General features: G+C 28.3%; 4 protein-coding genes, 1 non-coding gene and 1 pseudogene across 7 annotated transcripts; 3 read left to right on the top strand and 3 right to left on the bottom strand.

Annotated features, from left to right (window-relative positions):
• Positions 1-1,808: 1,808 nt before the first annotated feature.
• On the top strand, positions 1,809-3,504 carry LOC113852309 (C2 domain-containing protein At1g63220-like). The gene is made up of 5 exons (XM_027482542.1): positions 1,809-1,875; positions 2,052-2,117; positions 2,269-2,395; positions 3,201-3,315; positions 3,463-3,504. The coding sequence occupies exons 1-5, from the start codon at positions 1,809-1,811 to the stop codon at positions 3,502-3,504; spliced, it is 417 nt and encodes a 138-aa protein (XP_027338343.1).
• Positions 3,505-9,209: 5,705 nt separating this feature from the next.
• LOC113852308 (F-box/LRR-repeat protein At3g48880-like) lies at positions 9,210-10,591 on the top strand. The gene is made up of 2 exons (XM_027482541.1): positions 9,210-9,568; positions 10,027-10,591. Exons 1-2 carry the CDS (start codon positions 9,210-9,212, stop codon positions 10,589-10,591), a joined length of 924 nt encoding a protein of 307 aa, XP_027338342.1.
• A 3,701-nt stretch (positions 10,592-14,292) lies between these two features.
• TRNAL-AAG lies at positions 14,293-14,373 on the bottom strand. The gene has a single exon. It is a non-coding gene; the product is annotated as a tRNA-Leu (tRNA).
• A 1,068-nt stretch (positions 14,374-15,441) lies between these two features.
• LOC113853325 (peroxisome biogenesis protein 16-like) lies at positions 15,442-18,561 on the top strand. Of its 3 annotated transcripts, none has more exons than XM_027483926.1 (9): positions 15,709-15,792; positions 16,246-16,303; positions 16,397-16,456; positions 16,724-16,940; positions 17,052-17,350; positions 17,449-17,708; positions 17,873-17,940; positions 18,052-18,113; positions 18,238-18,561. In XM_027483926.1, coding segments are annotated over exons 3-9 (969 nt in total). In that variant the 5' UTR covers positions 15,709-15,792; positions 16,246-16,303; positions 16,397-16,455; the 3' UTR covers positions 18,300-18,561. The 3 variants fall into 3 exon arrangements, with proteins under 3 accessions (XP_027339725.1, XP_027339727.1, XP_027339726.1); XM_027483925.1 differs by having other exon boundaries at positions 16,397-16,488; XM_027483924.1 differs by lacking the exon at positions 16,397-16,456 and having other exon boundaries at positions 15,442-15,792.
• Positions 18,562-19,442: 881 nt separating this feature from the next.
• LOC113853324 lies at positions 19,443-21,618 on the bottom strand. The gene is made up of 4 exons (XM_027483923.1): positions 21,294-21,618; positions 20,063-20,994; positions 19,784-19,951; positions 19,443-19,700 (listed from the first exon to the last, which is right to left on the bottom strand). Exons 1-4 carry the CDS (start codon positions 21,535-21,537, stop codon positions 19,494-19,496), a joined length of 1,551 nt encoding a protein of 516 aa, XP_027339724.1. The 5' UTR covers positions 21,538-21,618; the 3' UTR covers positions 19,443-19,493.
• A 1,748-nt stretch (positions 21,619-23,366) lies between these two features.
• LOC113852307 lies at positions 23,367-24,022 on the bottom strand (annotated as a pseudogene).
• Between the last annotated feature and the right edge of the window lie 609 nt (positions 24,023-24,631).

Raw genomic sequence — 24,631 nt, 5'->3', positions numbered from 1 at the left:
AATTTGATAATTAAAAAAATAATATCTAAATAATTATATTTTGATCAGTTAAAAATATTTATTTAATTGATTAAAATTAAAATTAAAATATATTAAATCTTTATTGCACAAAATCAAAGTATTGTAAGTAAACATAAATTTTATTAATTTATACTACATGATATCAAAGAAGCTAATATAAAATCAAATTGTATCAACGTTATGAAATTATACAATATAATAAAAGATAATAATGTTAAAAAAATAAATAACATGAATAAATAAGTAGAATGCAAAAAATGAAATAGCATGGAAAATTACAGTAATAGTAAATATAATATGATTAAAAAAATAAAAATTTATATTATATTTTAATTAGTTTTAATCATCTCTTATTATTATTATTTAAATTATTTTTATTTGAAAAATTAATAAATAGAATTAAGAGAATTAAATATAAAAATAAAAATAAAATAATTTAATTTAAGATAACCTAAATTAGATAAAATAAAACATGGGCTAAAAATAATATAAAAAATAAGAACTCATTTTTAAAAAAAATAAATTATTGGGCTGTTATAAAAAAGAGTTACTGTTTAGCGCAATTTTGATCACTAATTAGCCCAAAAACAATTTTGGGTAAAAAAAATGTTGTTGTTTAGTGTATTTTGGGTCACTAGTCAGCCTAAAACTAATTTTGGACGAAAAAAAGTAATTGTTTAATGCATTTTGAACAACTAATCATGCCAAAAACAATTTCAGAGAAAAACAAAAACGAGAATTGATGTTATGTGTCCTTTGTGTCACTAATCAGCCCAAAAATAATTACGGACAAAATGAAAAGCTATTGTTTAATGCATTTTAGGCCACAAAATAGCAAAAAAATGCTCAAATTTTTAAAAAAAATTTAGATTTGGAAATTCTATAATTTCAAGGCACAACTAGATTTTTTAAAGGAGTGTCATGGAGAGGGATATGGACAAAGTTGATGGAAGCTATTGTTTGGATAATGGGTCTTAATGTGAGGGAGAAGGAAAGGAAGAAAAATGAACAATTGAGGAGTTTTCATGGTTGGAGATAATAGTTTGAAGGAGACAAAGAGAGAAAGAAAAATGAAGAAAATGGGAGTTTTTTCATGGTGGTTTTAAATGGTTAGGGATGATGGGGTGAGAGAGAAAAGAAGAAGAAGTGTTTAATATTTTTTTCAATAAAATGTTATAAGAAGATATAAATTTTTTTGAATATTAAAGTGGTTATTTGAACACAATTACTAATTATTTTCGCTTATTAAAAAAGACACAAGAAGGTTTGAGTTTATATTCAATAAAACAATAAATTCATGAACCCAAAAATCAAAATTATCCATCGAAATGAAATGCTCATAATTTTATAGAAAAATTACAGAAATGTCATTGTGTTGATAAATTCTTGAGCAGATTTATCATATTATATATTATGAAATATGCAAAATCTACTTCACTGACTATCTCAATTAATTTAAATAAACTAATTTATTCAATTTGTAAAATACTAATTAAAAAAATATAAAAACTGGAGCATTTATTTGAAAATTAAATATTCTGATGTCTAGACACTTCATTCGTGCCGTTTTGTTTTATTACTCAAGCCGTTTCATCTCACTAAAATTTACACATTCAAAATTCTGACTCAAAAAGAAGGAAATGCAACGCATGTAAAACAATTTAATGATTTGACATTTTGACCAGTGATAAAGAATAATAATAAAAATTGCATCTAAATTACTTTGTGGTGTTTTGGTATCCTTCAAACATTTACTTCAATTTCTAAGGGAGAGTTTTGAGCCAAAGATGCCTCGTGGGACGCTTGAAGTTATTCTCATCAGCGCAAAAGACCTTCATGACAGTGATTTTTTCAGTAAGTAATGCAAATTCAAAATGTTATCTCAAAATATGGTTTTTAAACTTCTGGTTTAAATTCTCATATCTTTGAATAAATTACTTTTAAGTGAATGAAAATTTCCCATTTTTTTTATTTCTAGAATTGTAATCCATGCAAAGGGTTGATTCCATGTACCATTTTTTTATGAGCAGAGAAAATGGATCCTTATGTGATTCTCACTTATCGGACACAGGAGCACAGAAGCAGTGTGGCCAAAGGTGGGATTTGCTGTTTATTTTGCCTTATTCACTATTTTATTTGTTTTGGATTGAATTTGATTAAACTATCTTCCATCTTTGTTTCTCTATCTGTTCTTGATGATGATGGATATGGCTGAAATAGTGCAGTTATGGAATCACTGTGTTACAGGTGCAGGATCTAAAGCCCATTGGAATGAAAGCTTCCTTTTCACAGTTTCTGACAGTGTTTCTGAACTTAATCTGAGGCTAATGGACAAGGATTCGTTAACTAATGATGATTTCCTTGGCCAAACAAAGTGAGTCAAAAATCCTCTACAAACTTACCAAGTTAACTATTTTTTTTATTATTAATTATAATTTATTTAAAAAAATTATACATTTTTTGCTTCTAATTTAATAAATTTTACTTATATTTTTATGATTTTTAATAAATTTTAATCAATAACTATATATATATATATATTAAAAAATAAATTTTAAAAATAGTTTTTAGCCCTCTTCATTATTTGGATATAGTACAAATTCCTAATGTACATTGACGTGGGATTTGATTGTTTTTTTACTTGATTACAAAATTAATTTATGGACATGATTAAACTCTTTGTGTAGAATTAATCATATCAAAACATATGGAGATCACAGGTGCCCTCTCTCTCTTATTGTCTAAAACCAAACAAAAATATTGTCATTTTTGCATATTTATTATCACTTTAATTTAATTTTTTTACTTAAAAACCTTCACTATTGACATTACTATATATGATATTTCAAATAAAAACCACTTAAAAAGTGATAATAAACTTATCCCAGAATTTCTCATAAAGAAAAATAAACTAAAGAAAGAACGCTAAAAACAAGGCCCCTAAATTAAGGTTGTGACAGGGTGAGAACATTCCATGAGCAATTAAGTAACCTTGTAGCCAGACATATCTTCAGTAGTGTACATATTAGCTATTCAGAAATTAGGTGCCCTTCATCCGATTTTGTTTCATTTGTGATTTGTTTCTGCAAATATCCTGTGAAGTTGTTAGATAGTTGATAAAGATACCAATTTGAGGGCTTTTTGAGAAGCTAAAGTGCAACTTTTTCTGACATATGCAGAATTAATCTGGAAACAGTGTTTGCTGAGGGGACCATTCCAGAAACTGCTTACAACGTTGTGAAGGAGCAGGAGTATTGTGGGGAGCTTAAAGTGGCTCTCACCTTTAATTCTGAGGTGTGTTTATTACTTACCATTAGTTTCTATTTTTTTAAAGAAATTTTGCTTTTAATTCTCGTTGTTGATTTGGTATATTAAAAAAGTGTTAAATGTCAGCTTTTGTTGATGATAGCTCCTAATTGATTTTGTAATTTCTGGTTGCAGAGAAGCAGTGAAGTGGACTATGGCAAAGACAATTTCAGCTAGAATTATATTTTCGAATAATTAGTTGCTACAATTTCGATGGAGATTCTTTTGAAATGCTTCATAGATTTTATATTTTAAACTCTAATTAATTTAATATTGCCAATTAGAATGAAAATTGATATTAAAACATGTAAGGCATATTTGGCATTCCGAATAATGACCTCTTCTATATTCAAGTTTTCACAATATAGTTGACTAAAGTATTCTCACACCTCATGCCTTATTGTTCTTTGACCAAATGCTTGTAATTTTTTTAATAAATTATAGATTTATTGTCTATTTAATTTTAATTTTAATTTTATGTGTGATTTTTTGTATTTTTTTAGCCATTACAAATGTATCCATATAATTTTAATTACTTACATTTAGTTCATGTAATTTTCATAATGTGTAATTTTGATTTCTTTAATTTTAATTACTCACATTTAGTCTTCTTAATTATTAACTTTATAATTTTTGTAAATCTAATTTCAATTGTTCACATATAATTTTTAAATATTTAAATTAAATATTTTATTTTATATTTTTATTTAAATATTTTGTTTTTTACTTTTTTTATAAATTAATGAAATATTATAACTAATTATATAAAATTTTAAGATAAGAGATTTAACTTAAATATTAAAAAAATTAGAGCGCTGAATATGAATAATGAAAATTAGAAAAATAAAATTTTATTTCTAAAAAATGAGAGAGACTAATCATAAAAAAATAAAATTAAGAGGATAAAAAAATGACACGTTAAAAAAAAATTAGAGGGACCAAATTAGAGTTATTAAAATTATGATAATCAAAATGACATATTTAAAAAAGTAAAAAGATGAAATGTGAGCACTCAAAATTAAATAACTTATGAATAAAAAATACAATTAAGTCTAAATTATACTTTTTTTTCTTAATATATTTTTATTGGAAAAATTTTCTGTGATTGTTACGACCCTGCATAGGCAACATTATCCCGCCCATTGGGAAATAAGGTATAATTTTTAATTGTATAAATATAATAATTTTTTAATATTTTTATTAATTGTAATTTAAAATTTTTAAAGTTACTTTTATTACTACATAATAATGATGCGACATGTATATATACCACATAATTAATAAATAATAAAATAACTATTTTAAAAATTTATAAAAACCACTTAATTATACTTTTAATTCTTATATTTTAATAATTTTTTTGTTTAATCCTGTTAGATAAATTTTTTGCTATAATCTCTATTTTTTGTAATTTTTTTAATCTCTAATGTTGATTTATTCTATTAAAATACTACTACGTGTTAGTTTTTTATTTGACCACATCAATGATGAAGATTAAAAATAAAAATTATTAAAAAACAGAGACTGAAATAAAAAAAATTATTCAAAAAAATACAAATAAAAACTTTGTTAAAATTTGAGAACTAAAAACATATTTAAATTAAACTAAATAACAAAATTTATTTTAAAAGACTAGAATTACATTGAAAATATTAAAATAAAAATTTACTATGATAAAAGTGATATTGTTAATAAAAAAAATATACTTTTCACATAAAATTTAAACTTAATTAAAACTTTATATAACTTAAACAAACTTTGTTTTAATATAACATGCCATATAAAATAAGAGTATAATATATAGGAGGTAAAATATTTAAACTACCTCATTCATATAAAGAGTTTAATGTTTGAAAAATAAAGTATTCAATGAAATTGTTATCGTTCATAGATCATTATGTGTACATTTTACTAAAGTAATAAAAGTAACTATTCTTATAAGAATTGTTAGAATCACAATTTTTTATTGTTAAGAAAATTATATAAAATTTTAATTTGTTTGAAAGTATAAGAATTTAATAAAGAAATATGTTAAATATTCTTTCTTTTATAATAATAGACTAATGACGTTACTTACTGATTTTCTCAACCTATGCTACAAAATATTCATTAATGAGTATTAAGTGTCAAATTTAAATATTTATATTACATAATAATTTTAATTATTATAGAATATGAGATTGATTAATTTAACTTTTGAATTATTTTATATTATTTTTAAGGTTATGTATATCAAATTTTATATAATTTAAATATTTGTAAGAATTTTTATTTAACATTTGATATTTATTTATATTTTGAAAAATATTTTACATTTTTTTTATCAAATACTTGTTAATTTTTATCAATTTTTAAAATTAATTAATTTGATAAGAAAATTCAAATTATTATTAAAATAATTAATTTTATATTTTATAAAAAAATTATTGTGTAAGTGTATGAATTTGTACCTAGTGTCATCGAAACTCACTCTTCATTAAACATGAGTAGATCAGTTTTATAATAAGGTTAATTCTGAATATTTTAAAACTTTGTAAAGTAAATTTTAAATTATTTTTAATTATATCTATGTTAACATTTTTTTTATAAGGTTCCATTATTAAATGCAGAAACTTGAAATATTTTTTAAACAATTTAGGGATTAGGAAACTAATTTAATTATTCAATAAATTGAATAATTTAAAAAATTATAATTAGATTCGTGCATTTAATAGAAGTTTAACAAAAATGTAGTCATTGACTTTAAATAATTTAAAAATTCATAAATGTATTTATAAATTTTTTAAGTATAAGAATTTATTTAAGTTATTTAAAAATCCAAGGATTTATTGAATAATTTAACCTTATAATAGATTTATAGTGATGATCTGATTATTTTCTTTCGTCACACTACATATTTTACATAATAGAGTTAATTTTGATATAATAAAAGATAAAATTATTTAAAATCGAGTTAGTTTTGTAATGATGGTAATACAAAGAACACGAAAAATAGTCTTAAAAAAATAATTAAAAAAATTATATAACTCAATTCCAAGTAAATGCAAATAAGATTTTTCTCACTGGGTGGAGACCCACCCCATTTATATTAATTTAACCAACAAAAAGAACGATCTAAATACCTTAAAAAATCTCTTATGTGGAATGAATGAAAAGTTAAAATATATGCATTTGCTGGATAATTATCAATTTAAAGTAACAAATAAATTGAAAGTCAGTTACATACTTTTTAATATATTTTTTTTATAGTTAACTAAAATTTATTAAAAATAAAAAATAAAAAATATTAATTTAAAAATGAGACTCATATAAATTTTTTATAACTTTAAATAAATTTTAAACCAAAAGATATGTTATTAGTATTATAAAAAATAAATGTCGGTGCACACAAGAAGTAACGTAGGATGTGTTTCTGAAACTATTATAATAAATAAATAAATAATTTTTTAATCTAAATTCAAAGAATTCTGTTCAAGTCAAAAATATATAAAAAAAAAAAAGGTTTGAGCTGGGCATTAAATGCATTCAAACTATTTTATTTTAAAATAATGCCATATTAAAATCTCTTATGATATTTCCAATGCTTTACAAAGAAATATTAAATGAAAAGCAATATTATTTAATATTTTAGAAATATAAAAAATTCAAAATCAGTCAACACTTTATTCAAATATCAAGATGGAAATTAATGCATAAAAATGCAAAAGCATTTATCTCTTAACATGGAAGTGACCAAAAAGGTTTGATTGGTTAAAAAAAAAAAGGAAAATATATTTATTAAAAGAGTATTTATTATATTACAAAAATAACTAAGCTTTAATATAATAAATGAAAAAAATATTTACTATATTAAAAAAAATTGAATATTTATTTTTAAATAATATTAAAAATAATGTTGTAAAAAGAGGAGAAGCATTAGACTACGTGGCAATGGCACACGATGACGCTCACACGTACGCCACCAACAAACGAATACACAGAAGGCTTGAGTTGCTTAGTTGATGCGTAGCCAACTTCATGAGATTATGGTAATAAGGACAAAATAATCTGAAATTTGGCATTGCCGTTACATAGGAAAGCTCGTGGTCAATTCAAGGTCTTGTCTTCTCTATATATATTCTAGAAAGTAATTTTCAATTTCACTCTTCCTTCTGTTCTTCATATTATCTAAGAGTGAACAAGAACACAAGATAATTAACTTCACTGCCTAGAGTTGAGACTTGAGGTAAGAGGTGTGTTTATTCCTTTGATTCAGTGCATGCATGTTCATTTCCTTTCTTTTATCACCCCTTTCTGCATTTATATGTATATTTTTTAATCTTCGTTACTGGGTTTTTGTTTATTTAATTCGGATATCATGGGGATGATTGATGAATGATGATTCTAATAAAGGGTTTATGAGTATTTTTTGTCACCCTCACCCGATTTTTTTATTTTGACTTTCTTTTTGGGACTTTAAAATGACAGATCTACAATTTTTTTAATTTCCTTGTGACTGTAAAATGATAGATCCACATCAAATATTATATTATAAGATCGTCTGTGGAATGACAAGATTTTATTTTCTCTTTTTTAGCCGAGTGGGGTTCTAACAACGAGTTTCTTCATTTTGTTCAACACATATACCCCTTTAAAAGCCAGAAAATTCCCATGATTTTTTTTTTTTTAGGTTTCTATTAGGATTTCAAGACCCGATCCAATCCGAAAATTCAATTTTGCCTAAAACAAATTGATTTTTTTTTTCTCGTCGACTCGTTTCGTGTTTTGAGTTTCTCGTTCAACAAAAATTCTCGCATAATAATTTTTTATAAAATTAACAATAAACTATTATTTTTATTAAATTAAAGTTACTGTGTTTTACATAATATATAATGGTTTTATCTTGATATAATTCATTCATTTTGAAATATATTATAAAATATTGTTTATTTTTAATGTCTTTTTACTTTGAAAGTTTTTTAATTTAACTTTCTATAAACAAAAACTCATTGGTGCACTTAGGATGGGATTACCACTGAGTAACTTAGACAGACCCCATTTAAATATAGTTTTGTACAAGTTCCAATTAGGTAAATAACCTATCTTTAGTAGACTGAAAAAAATTAAGACATAAAATTATATCGATTTTTGTTTAACTATTTATCTGATGGGCTAATTTTATAACAAATCTTCTCTAGACGAGTTTGTCTAAGTTATCATATTAGATAAATAACTTCAGTTTAAATGGACCAGTAAAGTTCATATATGGTGTTAAAAATTGCATAAATATTTTTATTAGCAAAATGGTATCAGTTTCACTTAAGACAATATTTTTTTTTTATCTCGTAGAGTAGCATAGGCAAACTCTTCGTATCAATTTGGGCTAAAAGCAAATAATCAATTTCATGTTAGCTTGCCTAGGATGTATCTCCAGTCCAATTTAGGGTTTGAGGTACAAGTTGATAGACAGTTTATGACAATAATTTGTAATTTTTATAATTTTTTTAAAAACTTATTGAGTTTTTTTATAACTTTTAAAATGAGTTATTTTTATCTTATTTCAATATATTTCATCATTAAAAAAAATTATTGAATAAGAGTTTAAATAAGTTGTGTAATGCACCTTAAATTTCACAATTCTTTGTTTTTGAAACCTGAATTGTTCTTCTTACAAACGATGATAATGATTAAGAAAACAAATTTTAATTTCGCTAAACAAGTTATTATTGTAATTAATTATTTCTTGTCATGATTGCAGAAATATCTTTGGATAGAATTTTACTCCTGTTTTCGTTTCTTGGATATTGATTTGCATTTGCTGTGTCATGAGAAAATTTAAAACCAATGATCATGTGAAAAATTTTATAATATTGTGTTAATAATGCATGCAGGAAACATTGACAATGAAGAAGAGAAACTCAGGTGCCACAAGCCCGATTAATCATTTGTGCGATGAGATTCTGGTAGGAATTTTTATGCTTCTCAACGTTGCGGACATTGCAGCAGTCTCATTGGTTTGCAAATCCTGGAACCGAGTTTGTCGTGAACCTTCACTTTGGCGCAAGCTTGATCTTACTAGCCTGGGATCTCCCTATTTCTACATACCCAACACACGAGAAGCGTTGCGTGACAAACGTTCAAGCACAAGAGTCACTCAGTTCTTGAAATATGTTTTAAGTTTGAGCAATGGAAATACAAGCTGCATAGTATTTAACTACTATATATACTTAACTGATGTGCACTTGATCTCTGCTGCTGAAAGGTATCATTTCTTACTTACCCTTTGTACATTTACCTATATATGCTAGTTATTTAATAATTTAGGCATGCCTAGGTAAACAGTTTAACAAAATACTTTTTTTATAAACAAAAAATTATCATATGAAAGTTTATTCATAAGCTTTACCCCAAGGTTTACTAAAATAAACTGAAAGATGAAACTTATATGACAAATTACTTTCACTAGTCCAAATAATTTCATGGAAAATGTTTTTTGTATCATCGAAGTGGGAAATCTTTTGACGTCCTGTTTGATAATCATGAATATTTTTTATAAGTGTGCATATGAAAGCAATAATAGAAGTAAGAGACAGAAAAAGGTAATACTATATATGATATCATATTGGGTATTAATTTTTAGATGTTCAAATAATAGAGTTGATTTTGAACTCTTTCAAATGCTTCCTTACTCTATATTATAAAATGTGTTTTCTTTTGTAGGACCCAAAATCTCAAACGACTAATTCTACCAATTACAGGCTCCTTAACAAGAAGGGGAATCAATGCAGCAATGAGGTGTTGGAGAGGCCTTGAGTCCATTACCCTTACCTCCATGGTTAAGCATAATTTCCTATTTCCTGCAATTGGCAAATACTGCAGGAACATCACTGAGGTGAAATTTACTTGCGGCTTTCTAGAAAATCATGCTGATGCCTTGGTTAAATACACCCCAAATCTAAGGATCTTGAGTATTCGGTACGTGATAGTGAGCATGAAAGGTTTGTGTACCGTGCTCAATTCCTTGCAACGTTTGGAAATGGTTAATATATGCCATAGTGTCATTATGGATAAACCACATCCTAGGTCCGAGGTTTCGGTGTATGGTATTGGTGATCTGCGAAGCCATTTGGACATCTCGTGTATGAGAAAGCTCATCTTTTGCCAAGGAAGAAGATGCCTTAGGTGCAGGAATGGGCATGAAGATAACAATAGTCCTAGCAGGCAACCATATGGGCACTTTGAGGATATTTGGCGCGAGGATGAGATAATTACTCTTGCGCATTGATTAACTTGAATCGATGTTTTTAAGGCGTGTCTAATGCACGTAATAAGATCTTATGAATAGTAAGTTTTTATTGGAATTCACAGTATATCACAAAATTTATTGTGTTAACATAGTTACCTGTTAGAATTTCCAATAAAACTTATTATTTATTGATGTCTTATTATATGTCATTAGAAACATGTTAAAAAATAAATAACTTTTAATATCCATATGACTGCATGCATGAACCTTGTCATTTTGGTCTCTTCTTGAAATAAGTACTCCGTGGACATTTCCCTTATTAGTTTGTCTTCAAACCATTTGATTCAGTTAAGCTTGTCTGCTTACTAGTGTAGTTAATACTTCAGTTGTTATTGCTGGTTTGGCTAAGGATTTATATAAGTAGTTATGTTGAAAATGTGTTATTTCTATGGAAATTTAGTTGTGTGGTATTTATCAAAAAGAAATTAAGATGCGTAATACAACCCACAAAATGAAATTTAATTAATTGATGAAATGAATATAGAAAATGTTTTTTCTTTTACGAGCACAAGAAATTTATTAGAAAATGATGCTTGAATACAAGTTGTATTCTAGCCATCTGAGTGTAAAATTACAGGAGGACACTCAATAGAAAGCCAATGTCGAAAGTTTTGAAAGAGGGAGGGAGTACATTTCCAACCATCCTTATATTTTTTCTGCACTTGACAAAACCACAAGATCGAACATCACTAATCTGAAATTTACTTCCTCCTTTGAAGAGTATCATGCTGATTCCTTGATTAAATACACCCTAAACTTAACGACCTTGATTTTTGGGGCTATATATAGTAGTGAGCATGAAAACTTTGCGCCGTGTGCTCAATTTCTTGAAAAACCTTTCGAGGTAGTAAACTTGTAAGCATAATGATGGATAGTCCAATTATTATGTGATTAAAATTCATAAAAAAAAAATTTACAGTTGCATCAGAAAATCAGGCCACAAATATTAGAGTCATCACAGACATTGTTATTCATTCTTCTTTTAGATTGAAAAGCTAAGAGATTTTATAATGTTATATAGTAAGCTAGTGATGAAAGAAATCATAATTTGGAAGAGACTAAAAAGAGGTGTGTGATTTTGAATATAAATAATAAGATGTTATATAACATGTGAAAACATAAAATAAATTTACACCTTTCCCATTTATACTTAAATTTACAGTGGAAAGTATCTAGGGCAAATAAAATGTTTATTAGTTGATTCAAGAAAAAGCCTTTTCAGTTTTCTTTTTCTTTCCTTTCTTTCATTAATCGTTCAAGAAAGAGGCTGTATAAAGATAGATCACATAATTTTTATTTTTTTATACATAGATTTTCAGACACAATTTTCAGAAAAGCCGGAACACTACTTACTTATACACTACTGGTATAATAAATAGCAAATTTTGTTGTATAATACATCCTCTATAAAACCATTTCAAAATATCGTTAATGGCTAAAATATGCAGAAGTGCTAGGGAAAATATTAATCAATTTTAGAAGAGATACTTAACTCGCTTACTAAAGTTAAAAATAAAAATAAAAATAGGTGTTTCACGTAAGGAATAACCAGCAAGAACGTAAGAGATATTTTTGATATATGTTTTGTTAGAGACTCCATATATTTGAAAATTACTTTAAATTTGAATAAAGTAACTTGAGTTAGGTGAATTTCTATAGAAAATATTCTCTAAAGATTTATTTTCTCGATTCACAAGAATCAAAATCCAAAATCTCTTGTTTAATAAAAATTAAATTTATTGGCACTTAAACTAATTAGAAATAGGATTGTAAAATCATTTGATTTAATAAATTTAGACTTGTATAATGGTTATATAAATAAATTACAATTAGTGTTGATTTCACAACCAAATTCTTTAAAATCTCCTATTCGTAGTTGAAAAGATATAGTTGCACTCAAGTAGTGATATTGCATTTAACAAAATTTTGAAGCGTTAACTTCTATTAAATTTTGGTCTTATTGGAACTTGCCTCCTGAGAGTTAACCATAAACAAAGTGCATCTAATATGGCAATCATAAACAATTGCAGCTAATTGAGATGCCATTGAGGCAACTCAATTTTGAAGAGTTGGGGCGATTGGAAACAAAGGCTGAGTTTTTGTAATTGGATTGCATTTATTCATTCATAAGTAGTTAGTTATTCCCTCTTATTTACCATGCGTGAAGATTTTTAAGCAATTACTGTTCTCTAATTTATTCACAAGTAGTTGCAAACTCTGCCTTCACATTTGATGTTCTTTGATTCAGTTTTCTTTTAGTCTTAATATTTGGGTCAGTATTTATTTGTATTCATAACTTGTGCATTGTGTTGGTTTTTATAGCACAAAAATTTTAAAAAATAAAATAAAATGTGTAGAAAATGAATTCAACTTCATTAAGTGATAACGATATATTTACAGTAATACAAATAAAATTATACGTAACTGAAATATTTTTAATAAAATTAGATAGCAAATTAAATTATTTCTACAAATATAGAAACTACTTATTTACTAGAAAACTGATTGAATATACTAAAATAACTTAACGCAGCTACAAAAGTATATTGTTAACACACTGAATTGACCCATATAGTGTGTTAACAAGATTCACAATGTAAATGTCAAACAACAAAATGCAACAGACAAGGTAGTGCATGACTACACAAATAATTGAACTATGTTATACATAGAACACTTATGCTAATATTTGTGTAAAATTATTCTCATATTTCTCATTTAGCATATAACTAAAATTTAAATATTTTTATCTTTAATAAAACATTAATATTTAACACAGAAAAACTAAAATTTGAATATGATACGTTAATTGTATCTGAATTTTGAATTGACTATAATTAGTCAGGAACCTAACATCTATTTAAGAGAAAATTTATCAATGGAGGAGTAGTTTATGCTTAAGCTGATTTAAGATTACATGTACATTTGTGCTGAACTATGTTAAGGTTTTTGGTTTCTTGTGGTTTGTCTTGCAGGAGACCAATGTTTTGGTCCTGATATAAAATTGAAAAAGAATGATGTGGTAGCTTTTACTTTTTATATTAACTTGCATGGTGTGGATAGTATATAGGTGATCATTATATTTGATGAATTATATATCCCTTGATAAGCTCTGTCCTTGTTGAAGTCTCTCAAATAAAATTTGGCAATCAAATTGGAGAATCAACTTGCATATCCAAATACCATAGTATGCCATATGTACTGTGAGAGTCTTCACTCACTAATTACTTTTACAATTTTTTTGAGTATGCTGACTACTTAACTATTGTCTAACAACAAAGTCCAATTTACCTAATATTCTGTTCCAAGAGAAGGGGTAATATATGGATATCTAGTCATGATCTTATATATTACTGTCCACTTTAAGGCTTCATTTTTACTCAGCCAATGTGATGGATCTCTTCCTATATATTTGCAAGATGTGAATTTTTTTTCATGATTTTTATTAGTAACATTGACTTAGCAATTTTGTCATGAGGTATTGGAGGTTTAAAGACTATATCAGGGCCTAGTATTAGGAATTCCTCCATCAAGTGTGTATGAGTAAAAATGGCAGCTTGAAAGTTCGATACATACTTCTGATCCCAAAAAAAATTGTTTGGTAGAACATTGTCAAAACAGAAGAAACTGTAAAGGAGAGAATCCATAAGCTACTAATTGAAAAAGACAAAAAATTGAATTGTTGAGAGTGGGATTTGAACCCACGCCCTTTCGGACCAGAACCTTAATCTGGCGCCTTAGACCAACTCGGCCATCTCAACATTACTGAAAGATTATGAAAACGATAAACTATAAAGTACTTCTCATGGGCAGCAAGATCAAACAAAATTAACGCAAGCTTTGAAAGTAAAATTTTATAATTGTAACAAGGAGTTTTTTTTATTGGATAATTGTGATGTGAAAATATTTAAAATATTATTATAAATACTTTCAATTACTAGCTAAAATAAAAATTGAATGATTTTACTAATTTTTTTATTTTAAATTCTTATTATCATTTATTGACACATAATAATGAAAATTTAACAATCAAAGTTATTAATAGGTGATTGGTTTATGTAGTTTGTATTTAATTTTCATTAAGTAAGATTTTAGCTTCATGTAAATTTTATCATTTCTATACTACCTACACCTTGATGGTTATATTTTCTTTATTTATCATTTTTATTTTAAAAAATAAAATTAATAACCCCTTTTTTAGGTCCATAGCCATAATTGTACCATTAAGAATTAATGACTAAATTTTAAGGAGTAAACAATGGAATAAAACAAAATCATATTAAGAAAAAAAAACATTTTAATTATATAGGCTGCTAATTGTACAAAGTTAGGAAGAGTTCTTTAGTATTGGAAGCTGAATGCAAGAGGCTATAAGTTAAAAAAAAAAAAACATATTGGGTTAAAATTTATAGAGGATTGATAATATAGAATTTCAAGCTCTATTAATTAAAGCCTGCGATGTACTTCTATTCATGTAACCGTATGAACAAATAGTAAAATATTTTGCCACTGTGAAGAGACTAAATATGACCTCAAGTTCTGAGGATAAATCATGATAAATATATTGTATTGATCTTTCGTTTGTTTTTTTCTTAATATTGTTGATATTTATGTTTTAGAAGATTATGCTGTTCTGAGCCAAAATTGTACCCGCAAAAGTTTCCATTTGCGGTTGGAGACTAGTTCAAGAATACATGGTGTGAGAGCTCTAATCACCTTTTTTTCTCTTGCAAATTCTCATATTATATTTTAAATAATTATTTATAACTTTAGATTTTAGTAAATTATTTTAACAGTTTTCATCTTTTAATTTAAAAACAATATTTTTATCAAAACCTTAAAAATTATGCAAATTATGAAACTGACAAAACTTTGAAGTCCCAAACCTAAGGCTATACACGGTGTGATCCATTTAGGAGAGAAACTCCTGACCCTTTTGGTTTCTACTATGACTATGCTCGCAACACAAATTGGTGAAACTGCAAAAAGCAAAAACATCTTCGCCACAACCATCGTGTACTAGGTTTCGTGGTGTCTGGGGTTTTAATTTTGTTGCCTGAAGCATTGGTCTCTGTTGTTCATTTTCTGTAGTTTGTGAAGTAACCCAAGCTATGGACACTTATAAGAGATGGGTCAGGCAGAACAAAGACTTTGTCCACTCCTTGGAGTCTTTGGCTAATGTAATCTCTATTTTAAAGAATATGTTTTTGTTGCTTTTTATGTTTAATTGGGTGGTATTTTTTATGTCAATTAAATTTTGGGACAAAAGGGTGTTTTTGATGTGATGTAGACTTACAGATTGGGAAATGGGTTTATTATAGGTTTAATTATAATTTGATTTCAGTGGCATAATAGCATTAGCATTAGGTGTTATCTTTTGAATTCTTTTACTAGTTTGACCCATTCCTTGTTCATATGAAATCAATTGACTTGGTGATTATTAAAAATCTGCAGGTAGCCTTTTAAAATTTAGTTTCAATAGTTTTTTTTTTTCAGTTTTTTGAAGTTGTTTTTGTTGTTGTTGTGGTTTATGAGTCTAAGGAGGGGTTTGTGTTGAAACAAGAGTTGTTGCTTGTTGAGCTGTGTTAGTCAGGTTAATTATTGTCTTATTGAGGGATTGGAAATGTGAACAGGGGTTGACGTGGCTTCTTCCTGAACGATTCTCTGACTCAGAGATTGGACCAGAAGCAGGTTTTGTGAAATTTTGGTAACTTTTGGCTACTTCTTTGGAGTTTCAGAATTACATTAGACTTCATCTCACTTTAAGCATTTCTATGTTCTTAGTGACAAAATGGAAAGAAAAAGTTTCAAAGTAGAGAAAGTTTGTGACCGAGTTGCCACAAAGTAGATGCTTCTATCTCCTATCATATGTTTATGTTAATCCTGAAAATGCTAATTAGAAAGAATAATGTCTGGAAGACATTGCACCTTCCTAGATTCAAAGTGTTGTAATGCTTCAAAGTCACATGGCATTCCCCTTCTAGTTATTTTCTTTATAATAGAACAATTTCTAAATGTCTTTTTTTTTCTTCTACTTGTTTTCTCGTATTATATGTAGCTGCAATGTGGAAAGTAATAACTTCAACAAAAAAATACTATGATTTTATGCAGTGACGACCATTCTGGGGATTATCACGGCTATCAATGAACATATAATTGATACAGCCCCTACCCAAGATGATAGAGGCTCTGTTGGGCCTTATTCGTTTCCTTATTCACTAGGCTTATCGGCATTGAAGGATTTGGAAACATTAGTTGAAGTTGTGGCACAACAATACTATGGCGATGATAAGAAATGGAGTTTCCTTGCTGTTACTGAAGCTACAAAGTAAGCAGGGTAGTGTAATTTAGCATATTTCCCTTCCTACTATCCTCAGTTTGTCATTATCTCTATGGCCATTGACCCATGCTTCTTGTAATCTTGATAAACCTGACTCAGGATACTGGTTCGGTTATCTTTGTTTCGGAAGAGTGGATATAAGATGCTGCTCTCTGGTGGGGAGACTTGTAATGATGAGACAGATTCAAATAGCTTGACTTCACAACATCAAATAGGATTAAATCATGGTAGGAATCAAGGCTCCAGTTTCATGAAAAACAATCCCGGTCTTGACCCATGGAATCTGGAAGGAAGAGCATTGTCTGCTTTGAGTAAATTTGGAGAGAATGCCAGGATTGTGTCGACACCAGTGTGGTTGCAGAGTGTTCAACACCAACAAGCAATGATGGAGCCTCCAGGCAATATGTTTTCAAGATTTTTTTGGCAGTAATGTGATTGATTACAATGCATCAGAAATTCAACTAATACTTTCCCACTGCATCTTCTTTTTCGGCAGCAAAGAAGCCAACAACACTCTTCAGCATATTCTCTGAAAAGGGTCTTAGCGGGGCGCTGTTTTTTGTTGGAGAAGCACTATTTATTACAAGACCTCTCATTTATGTTTTATTTATTCGAAAATATGGTGTTCGGTCATGGATCCCTTGGTTCCTTTCACTGGCTATTGACTGCATAGGGATGAGTATTCTATCCATAGTTACATCAGTGGCTGGTGGAAAGGAGCAAATGTTACATCTTTCTGCCCCAGAAAAGGATGAGGTTTGATTTCGTTTTGGGGATGTAAATGTAAAGATATAAGCTGCATTGGACTTTGTGGTTTTCTACCTGAGTATTGGTTGATAAAATTGCTTTTAGAACTGTCTTAATTGTCATTGATGTTAAATCCATTATTTTAGGTTGGTACTGACATAGTTTTGCTTCAGGTTAAAAGAAGGAAGCTGTTGTTTGTACTATACCTAATGAGAGATCCTTTTTTCAGCAAATATACCAGGTAGCAATGATTTACTTATTCTCTCACTTTGTTCGTCCATTCACTCCCTTTTCTAGAAATATGCTTCCTCTAGTTAAAATGAATAATAAAATCCTGACTTTAATATTTTAGGCACAGACTTGAAAGTGCTGAGAAAGTTTTGGAACCAATTCCTTTCATAGGATTTCTTACTGGTATGCTAGATACTAATTTATTTCCTTTGTTGTTGTTCTTCTGCTTTAATTTCGTGTCACTATTCTGTCTTGGTCGACTACTTTGAGTGTCTGATCTGTTTTTTTCATATATGTTTTATTGCAGCAAAAGCTGTTGAACTAACGATTGGAGCTCAAACAAGATACACTTACATGTCAGGATCATAATATAACATTAAATTGAATGCTTCACTACCCTCCAAGATTCTGGGAAGATATTCTGTGCGTTCTTGTGCTTCCACAGTGTCTTGTTTCAGATACCTTAAATTTCAAGAAGTCAAAGTTGCTACTATTTTGATTAACAAGAAGGCAGCAACACTTGAACAATAATTCAAATTGGGATATTCTTTAAGATGTTCTCTTATACTACACATTTGGGGTGGCTGGGATTGATACAGTTTTTCTGAGCATTTATTGGCAACTTAAATTTAATCCCTGCTTGTTAAGCTCAGAAAATTGTTTTGTTCCATCTGTTGATCATTAAGCTTGTCTTCCATGATCATCCCTTCTATGTTTGAATGTTCTTACATCGATTTGACCTTTTTAAAGTTTAACCATTTGGAAAATGCTTTTTGCCTTTGAAAGTAAGAGATTAAAACTAAATAGTGTTTGATAACATACATTTCAAAACTAGTTATATTAATATAAAAAATCATGACATAGTACAAAAAAGAAAAGTAATTTAAGTCAAGAATTAACACTATTTAGCATTAATTTTTCAAAAGAATTTTAAATGACTGTGCTGTTGGACAAGGTTATGCTTAATTGAAGTCTGACATAAACAAAATCTCAAAATACATCGGAGTTTAATTTTTATATTTAAATTAAGCCTAATAAACTTTTAATGTGTCAAATGATTAACTTAATATGGCTTTTAAATACCATTTTTTTGCCTTAAAAATAAGATAGATCCTTCCGAAAAAATAAAGTTAGTTTGGTGGCGGCTTTCTTATTTTAATTTTTCAGTGTTGCGGTTATTTCTTATTTCTGTGCTTCTCTTTATTCAATTGATGCACTGAAACCATTATGCAAAAAAACTCAAGTGAAAGAGTTTGTAAATGCAGCAAAGAATAACAAACAACGAAAACAATATGTAGTTTTTATACTGTCTTGGACGAAGTTGTACTTCATTATTGTGCCGATCTTCTACAAGTTAATACTATAATAAAATTCCCGAGACAAATATTACATAATAAATTGCTATAACAATGTTTCTCGCTCAATCACATTTTCATAATTTTCTTGCAAAAGCCGAACATTTTTAACAATTTATTTACATTGATAGTATTCCTTAAAAAATAGATACATTAGATCCTGTTCAGAAAGCGTTATGATCAGCTAGTGAAGTAAAGATAAAATGCTCTAAGATCTTTGGGAAAATGGAGATACTGCAACATTTGCACAAGTTACGTCCATCCCAGCTTCCATAAGATAGCGGTAAGTTTTATATTTCCTATAACAACGTTCTGCTTCAGAATCAAGCCATAAGTTCCAAAACAATAAAGCCTCTGGATGCATTTGTTGATCAAAGTCCACCGTTTTCCCAAGACATCTCCTAATGATCTGCAGCTACAACAATTCAAACATTATTTTCTGAGTTTGAAAAACCATAAAACCTGATTGGATTCTGGTTAAAACAAAACATAGGTTACCTGAGTACTTTCATTATCTTTGTCCTGGTCCTCAACAATGCTAGATGCTAAAGAACTCCGTCCATGCTGACCAACCTCTTTGATAACTCTGTTTTCCCCCGCATAATCATTTTGCAGATAAGGCTTATGTAGAACATTAAAGGTCTCTATACTTGTCAGTTCCAGTCCCTTGAATGTAGACATGCACATATCAGTTTCATGAACAATAAATATTAAGCAGAAAAGAAAAATGGCACGAATAAATTACTTAGAACGTAGAAGAGAAAAATTCAAACACACCTTACAAGATGGATTATTTAAAGGAGTTGAAATCTGTTGGCCACATTTTTTCGAGCTAAAAGCATTCAGATTGTTGAGTATTTGCTGGATCATAATCACATCATAACCCTGTTCGTTGTATGAATATACTCCATCCATACACGTTTGCACAAGTACTTCTGAAAGAGCATGCATTGCGTTGACTATTATACCAACATCAGGTTTTGGAGATTCTATCAATGACTTCGAAACACCTTCAAATGTTTTCAAAAGATCAGTAACAACACCAACTCCAGATGATGATGATGTTGTTGGAGTTGGAACTGAAATTGGAGAAAGACCCTTAGTGGGGAAAACCTCACTGACTGACTTGATAGCTTTGGAATCTTTACTTTTTGGATCATTAGACATATTGAATTCCTTTCCCATTCCACAGGTGTTACCAGATTGCTGAACCTCAATTCCGTTATTCAATTCTACTGGGTATTCAGCCGTAACGGTTTTCACAAGCATGTTTTCTCCTGACACTATATTAGTGACAACAGGTGCACAGGAATTGGAAGACACAAAATCATCCTTTATGTATCTAATACCAGGAAAGAAATGAGGAGCCAGAGGATTTAAATTGTTATGTTTTTCTGTTGCCTTCTCAACATTACCAATTTGTGGCAATTCTGAAATTTCTATTGGACTACGAGGAAAGGTCATGGTTCCCTTCCAACAAGGAGAATCCACATCAGAGTCACTTTCACCTATATTCTCAGAAGACTGATTTTGGGGGCTGTTTTTAGCAGAAGAAATATCAATTGTTGACAATTTGAGTGGGGCAAATTTACCATTAGAACTAGGAAAGGAGATAGATTCATCAGCAGCAAGTATTGTGCCATTAGATTTTGATGGAGTGTCTTTTGCCACAGTTGTATCAGAGCCTGTTGGGTAAACATCATCGGATCCTGCTAGAGAAGGATTCAACCCATCAGCAGCATGCTTAACTGTACATATATTCCACAATTTTCTCAATAATTGATCCTATTTTCTTTAAATAAAATTTTCTAAGTAACATCAGATTAAGACTTAAAAAAAAAGATATCAACGTAAAAGTAAACAAAAAGTATACATAAATCAACATTGCCCTCAAGAATCAAGACAAGAAAACCATAATCAATGTCAACATGGATGATATACAAAAAAAGTGTAACACAATCATTACATTCAAACATAAAAACCTTAGTCATTTAAACAAAATAAGTACCTTTCTCAAACATGCCGGTGACAGCAACTGAAGCAGTAGTAATGCGAGGTGAGAAAGTGGGCAGTGAAAAATCCTTCACAATATCAAATTCACGTTGTTTTGACAACTGGTGAAAAGGGTAGTGATCAAAAAGAGAACTTGAAGTGGGTTGAAAGGTGGAACCGTTGAACGTGAAAGGTTTGGCCAACGGTGACAAACGTGATGTGGTGAACAAAGCTACCTGCGTGTTCCGATTCTTCATCATCTTTTTGCTGTGTAATACTAATCTGTAAGTGTTAAACACCAACAGAAGTACTCTAGAAGGAGTATCAGAACTCAAACAAATTCAAAAGTCTAAGTGTGTGATTCCATTCACGTTGAAGGTCTCCATATAGCACTTAAAAAGGGTCAACATATAGCTTCGTTGCTAAGGAGTTCAAGTAGTCTTGCTTTTTTGAAACTATAATCAAATTAATTACAGAGTGTATCAAAATTGCATGTGAGGAATGAAAAAAATAAGGTAAATTAAGTGGTAACATAAAAAAATTTTTAGATACCGTATCTAAGACTAATAAAAAGGAGACACATATTACGTTAAAAATAATTATTATATAATTTATTTAAAATTATATTATTTATTAAATAGTCTTAAAATAAAAAATATAAATAAATAAAATAAGAAATTAAATATACATAATAATAATAATAATAATAATAATAATAATAATAATAATAATAAATAATATAACTTTAAATAAATTATATATAATATTTTTTTAATTTGACACATATCTCTTTTTTATTAGTCTAAATTTTTTGAGTACAACAATTATAAAATTTTTTTAGGATACCTAAGCATACACTTGTCATGAATTAAACCTAGAAAAATGTCTTCAAATTTTTGCTTCCCTAAGCTTTTTATTCAAGTTACTTGTGTTATAAATGTGAAGTAATTAATCATGAATGTTAATTTATTTATCATTATATCAAGGGTTAATGCAATATGAACTATAGATGCGCTTATTGTAACTTGGAGCTTGATAGAAGTCATAGAACTAGTCCCAAGGATGCAATATTTTCTTTGGTACAAGTACGTGAAGTCTAAATAATCTCATTATAAGATAATGATGAACAACGTAGATAAAATGATTTTTTTTCACTTACTTAGAAGAACTTACACTTTATTTATTGTACTGATATTCTATAAGATTATATTATAATAAAATTATATCTTCCAGTCTTTTTTATAAAAAATAAGATGAAGTATTTTCTCAATCTTAATTATAAAAATAAACGATAAATTCAAGATACATTAATTGTTAAATTTCTTTTATACTCTTTTTTTATTAATATTATTAAATATAAAAATTACTAACTATATTATTTAATATCATAGATATTTTTAGAATAAAATTTATATTTATAAAAAACATATTAGATTTAATTATTTTTCTTGATTATTATAATTTATTCTTTTATTTCTTGTAAAAAAACTAAAGAAAGTATAATACATCAAATTGGTATAACATTTTTTAGCAATTTACTTTCAAAAGTCAAACATTAAGCAATTTATAAACATTAATCGTAATAGGAGTATCGAAACTCAAACAAATGCAACTGTCAAAGCGTGTGAGATTCTATTCACCTTGGAGGTCTATATATAGCTTCTTGCTAAGGAGAGCGTTCAGTGACACTTAGTTTCTTGGGTTTTTGCTGATAGCTTCAAATTAAATTAAAATCACAAAGTGGATCAATATCTTAGTTGCAATAAATTAGGATTCTTATGACGGTCAGACTTATCACATTTATACAAGATTCTTGCTGACTCGTAGACCTCTTTCTTTAAATGAATACCATGGCAATTAATTTTGTTATAAATTATTTTTAAATTTATCTTTTCTATGTATAAATTTTAAACTTTAAAATTTCAGTTATTTTTACTGTCTTAGAAGAACATATACTTGTATCGATTTTCTACAAGTTTATATTATAATAAAAATTTCCAGACATTGTCACAGGTTAAATTGCTATAACAATATTTCTCGCTCAATGAAATGTTTGTAATTTTGTTGCAAAAGCCAAACATTTAACAATTTATATACATTGATAGCATTCCATAAGGTAATGACAAGTTTTATATTTCCTATAACAACATTCTGCTTCAGAATTAAGCATAAATTCCAAAACAATAACTGAATGCATTTGTTTGTAAAATTCCAGAGTTTTCCCAAGACATTTCCGAATGACCGCAGCTACAATAATGCAGACATTCTTTTCAGATTTTGAAAAACATAAAACCTGATTGGATTCTGATTAAGACAAAACTTCAGGTACCTGAGTACTTTCATTGCCTGTGTACTGGTCTTCATCACTGCTAGATGCTATTAATCTTTGTCCATGCTGACCAACCTTTTTGATAACCCTGTTTTCCCCCTCATTATCATTTTGCAGATAAAGCTTATGTGGAACATTAAGGCTCTCTATGCTTGTAAGTTCAAGTACCTTGAATGTAGACATACGCTTGTCAATTTCAAGAACAATAAAGATTAAGCAGAAAAGAAATGACATAAATTCAAACATACCATACAAAAGCTCTAATGACCAATCAGATGGAGTATTTGCAGGAGTTAAATCAAGGGTTGGAATCTGTTGGCCACTTTTTTTCGAGCAAAAATATTCAGACTATTGATTATTTGCTGGATCATAATCACACCACAACCTTGTTCATTGTATGAATCTACTCCATCCATACACGTTTGCACAAGTAATTCTGAAAAAGCATGCATTGTGCTGACCATTATACCAACATCATTTTGGAGATTCAATTGAAGACTGAGAAACACTTTCAAATGTTTTCAAAATGATCAGTAACAACACCAAGTCCAGATGATGATGCTATTGGAGTTGGGAGTTGAAATTGGAGAATGACCTTTGTATGGAAAACCTCACTGGTTAACCTGCTGCTAACATGTTTTCATGAGCATTAGTTCTCTTGACAACGTATTAGTAGCAATAGGTGTACCGAAATTAGACGACACAAAATCATCCTTAACTTTTTCTGTTGCTTTCTCAGCATTAGCAATTTGTAGGGAATCTGAAATATCTACCCGAGTTCTACTAAAGGTAAAGGATATATTGGTTGTTGATAATTTGAATGGGGCAACCTTACAATTAGAAAGAGGAAAAGAGATAGGTTCATCAGTTGCATGTATTGTGCCTTCAGAACAGAGATACAAATAGCAAGTTGTGTTTACAGTCACTTTGAAGGTTTATAAATTATTTCTCCAATTGCCAAGGACAGGGTTCAATAACTCTTGCTTTCTTAGATCTTTTTTATATCTTCAAATCAAATCAAATAG

The sequence above is a fragment of the Abrus precatorius genome, unplaced genomic scaffold (assembly GCF_003935025.1).
Source record: "Abrus precatorius isolate BTA unplaced genomic scaffold, Abrus_2018 Scaffold10, whole genome shotgun sequence".
NCBI classification, from domain to species: domain Eukaryota; kingdom Viridiplantae; phylum Streptophyta; class Magnoliopsida; order Fabales; family Fabaceae; genus Abrus; species Abrus precatorius.
The sequence above is the reverse complement of the archived record's forward strand: the minus strand, read 5'-3'. Positions and strand labels throughout refer to the sequence as shown.

Excerpts from the sequence above, each read along its gene's own strand:
- LOC113852309 (XM_027482542.1), top strand. The coding sequence starts at position 1,809 with ATGCCTCGTGGGACGCTTGAAGTTATTCTCATCAGCGCAAAAGACCTT. Across the intron at positions 2,118-2,268 it reads CAGAAGCAGTGTGGCCAAAG|GTGCAGGATCTAAAGCCCAT; the intron begins GTGGGATTTGCT and ends ACTGTGTTACAG. Across the intron at positions 3,316-3,462 it reads CTCTCACCTTTAATTCTGAG|AGAAGCAGTGAAGTGGACTA; the intron begins GTGTGTTTATTA and ends TTCTGGTTGCAG.
- LOC113852308 (XM_027482541.1), top strand. The coding sequence starts at position 9,210 with ATGAAGAAGAGAAACTCAGGTGCCACAAGCCCGATTAATCATTTGTGC. Across the intron at positions 9,569-10,026 it reads TTGATCTCTGCTGCTGAAAG|GACCCAAAATCTCAAACGAC; the intron begins GTATCATTTCTT and ends TTTCTTTTGTAG.
- LOC113853325 (XM_027483924.1), top strand. The coding sequence starts at position 15,724 with ATGGACACTTATAAGAGATGGGTCAGGCAGAACAAAGACTTTGTCCAC. Across the intron at positions 15,793-16,245 it reads CCTTGGAGTCTTTGGCTAAT|GGGTTGACGTGGCTTCTTCC; the intron begins GTAATCTCTATT and ends AAATGTGAACAG. Across the intron at positions 17,709-17,872 it reads CTGCCCCAGAAAAGGATGAG|GTTAAAAGAAGGAAGCTGTT; the intron begins GTTTGATTTCGT and ends GTTTTGCTTCAG.
- LOC113853324 (XM_027483923.1), bottom strand. The coding sequence starts at position 21,537 with ATGATGAAGAATCGGAACACGCAGGTAGCTTTGTTCACCACATCACGT. Across the intron at positions 20,995-21,293 it reads CACCGGCATGTTTGAGAAAG|GATCCGATGATGTTTACCCA; the intron begins GTACTTATTTTG and ends CTTCTCTAGCAG. Across the intron at positions 19,701-19,783 it reads AAGATAATGAAAGTACTCAG|CTGCAGATCATTAGGAGATG; the intron begins GTAACCTATGTT and ends GAATTGTTGTAG.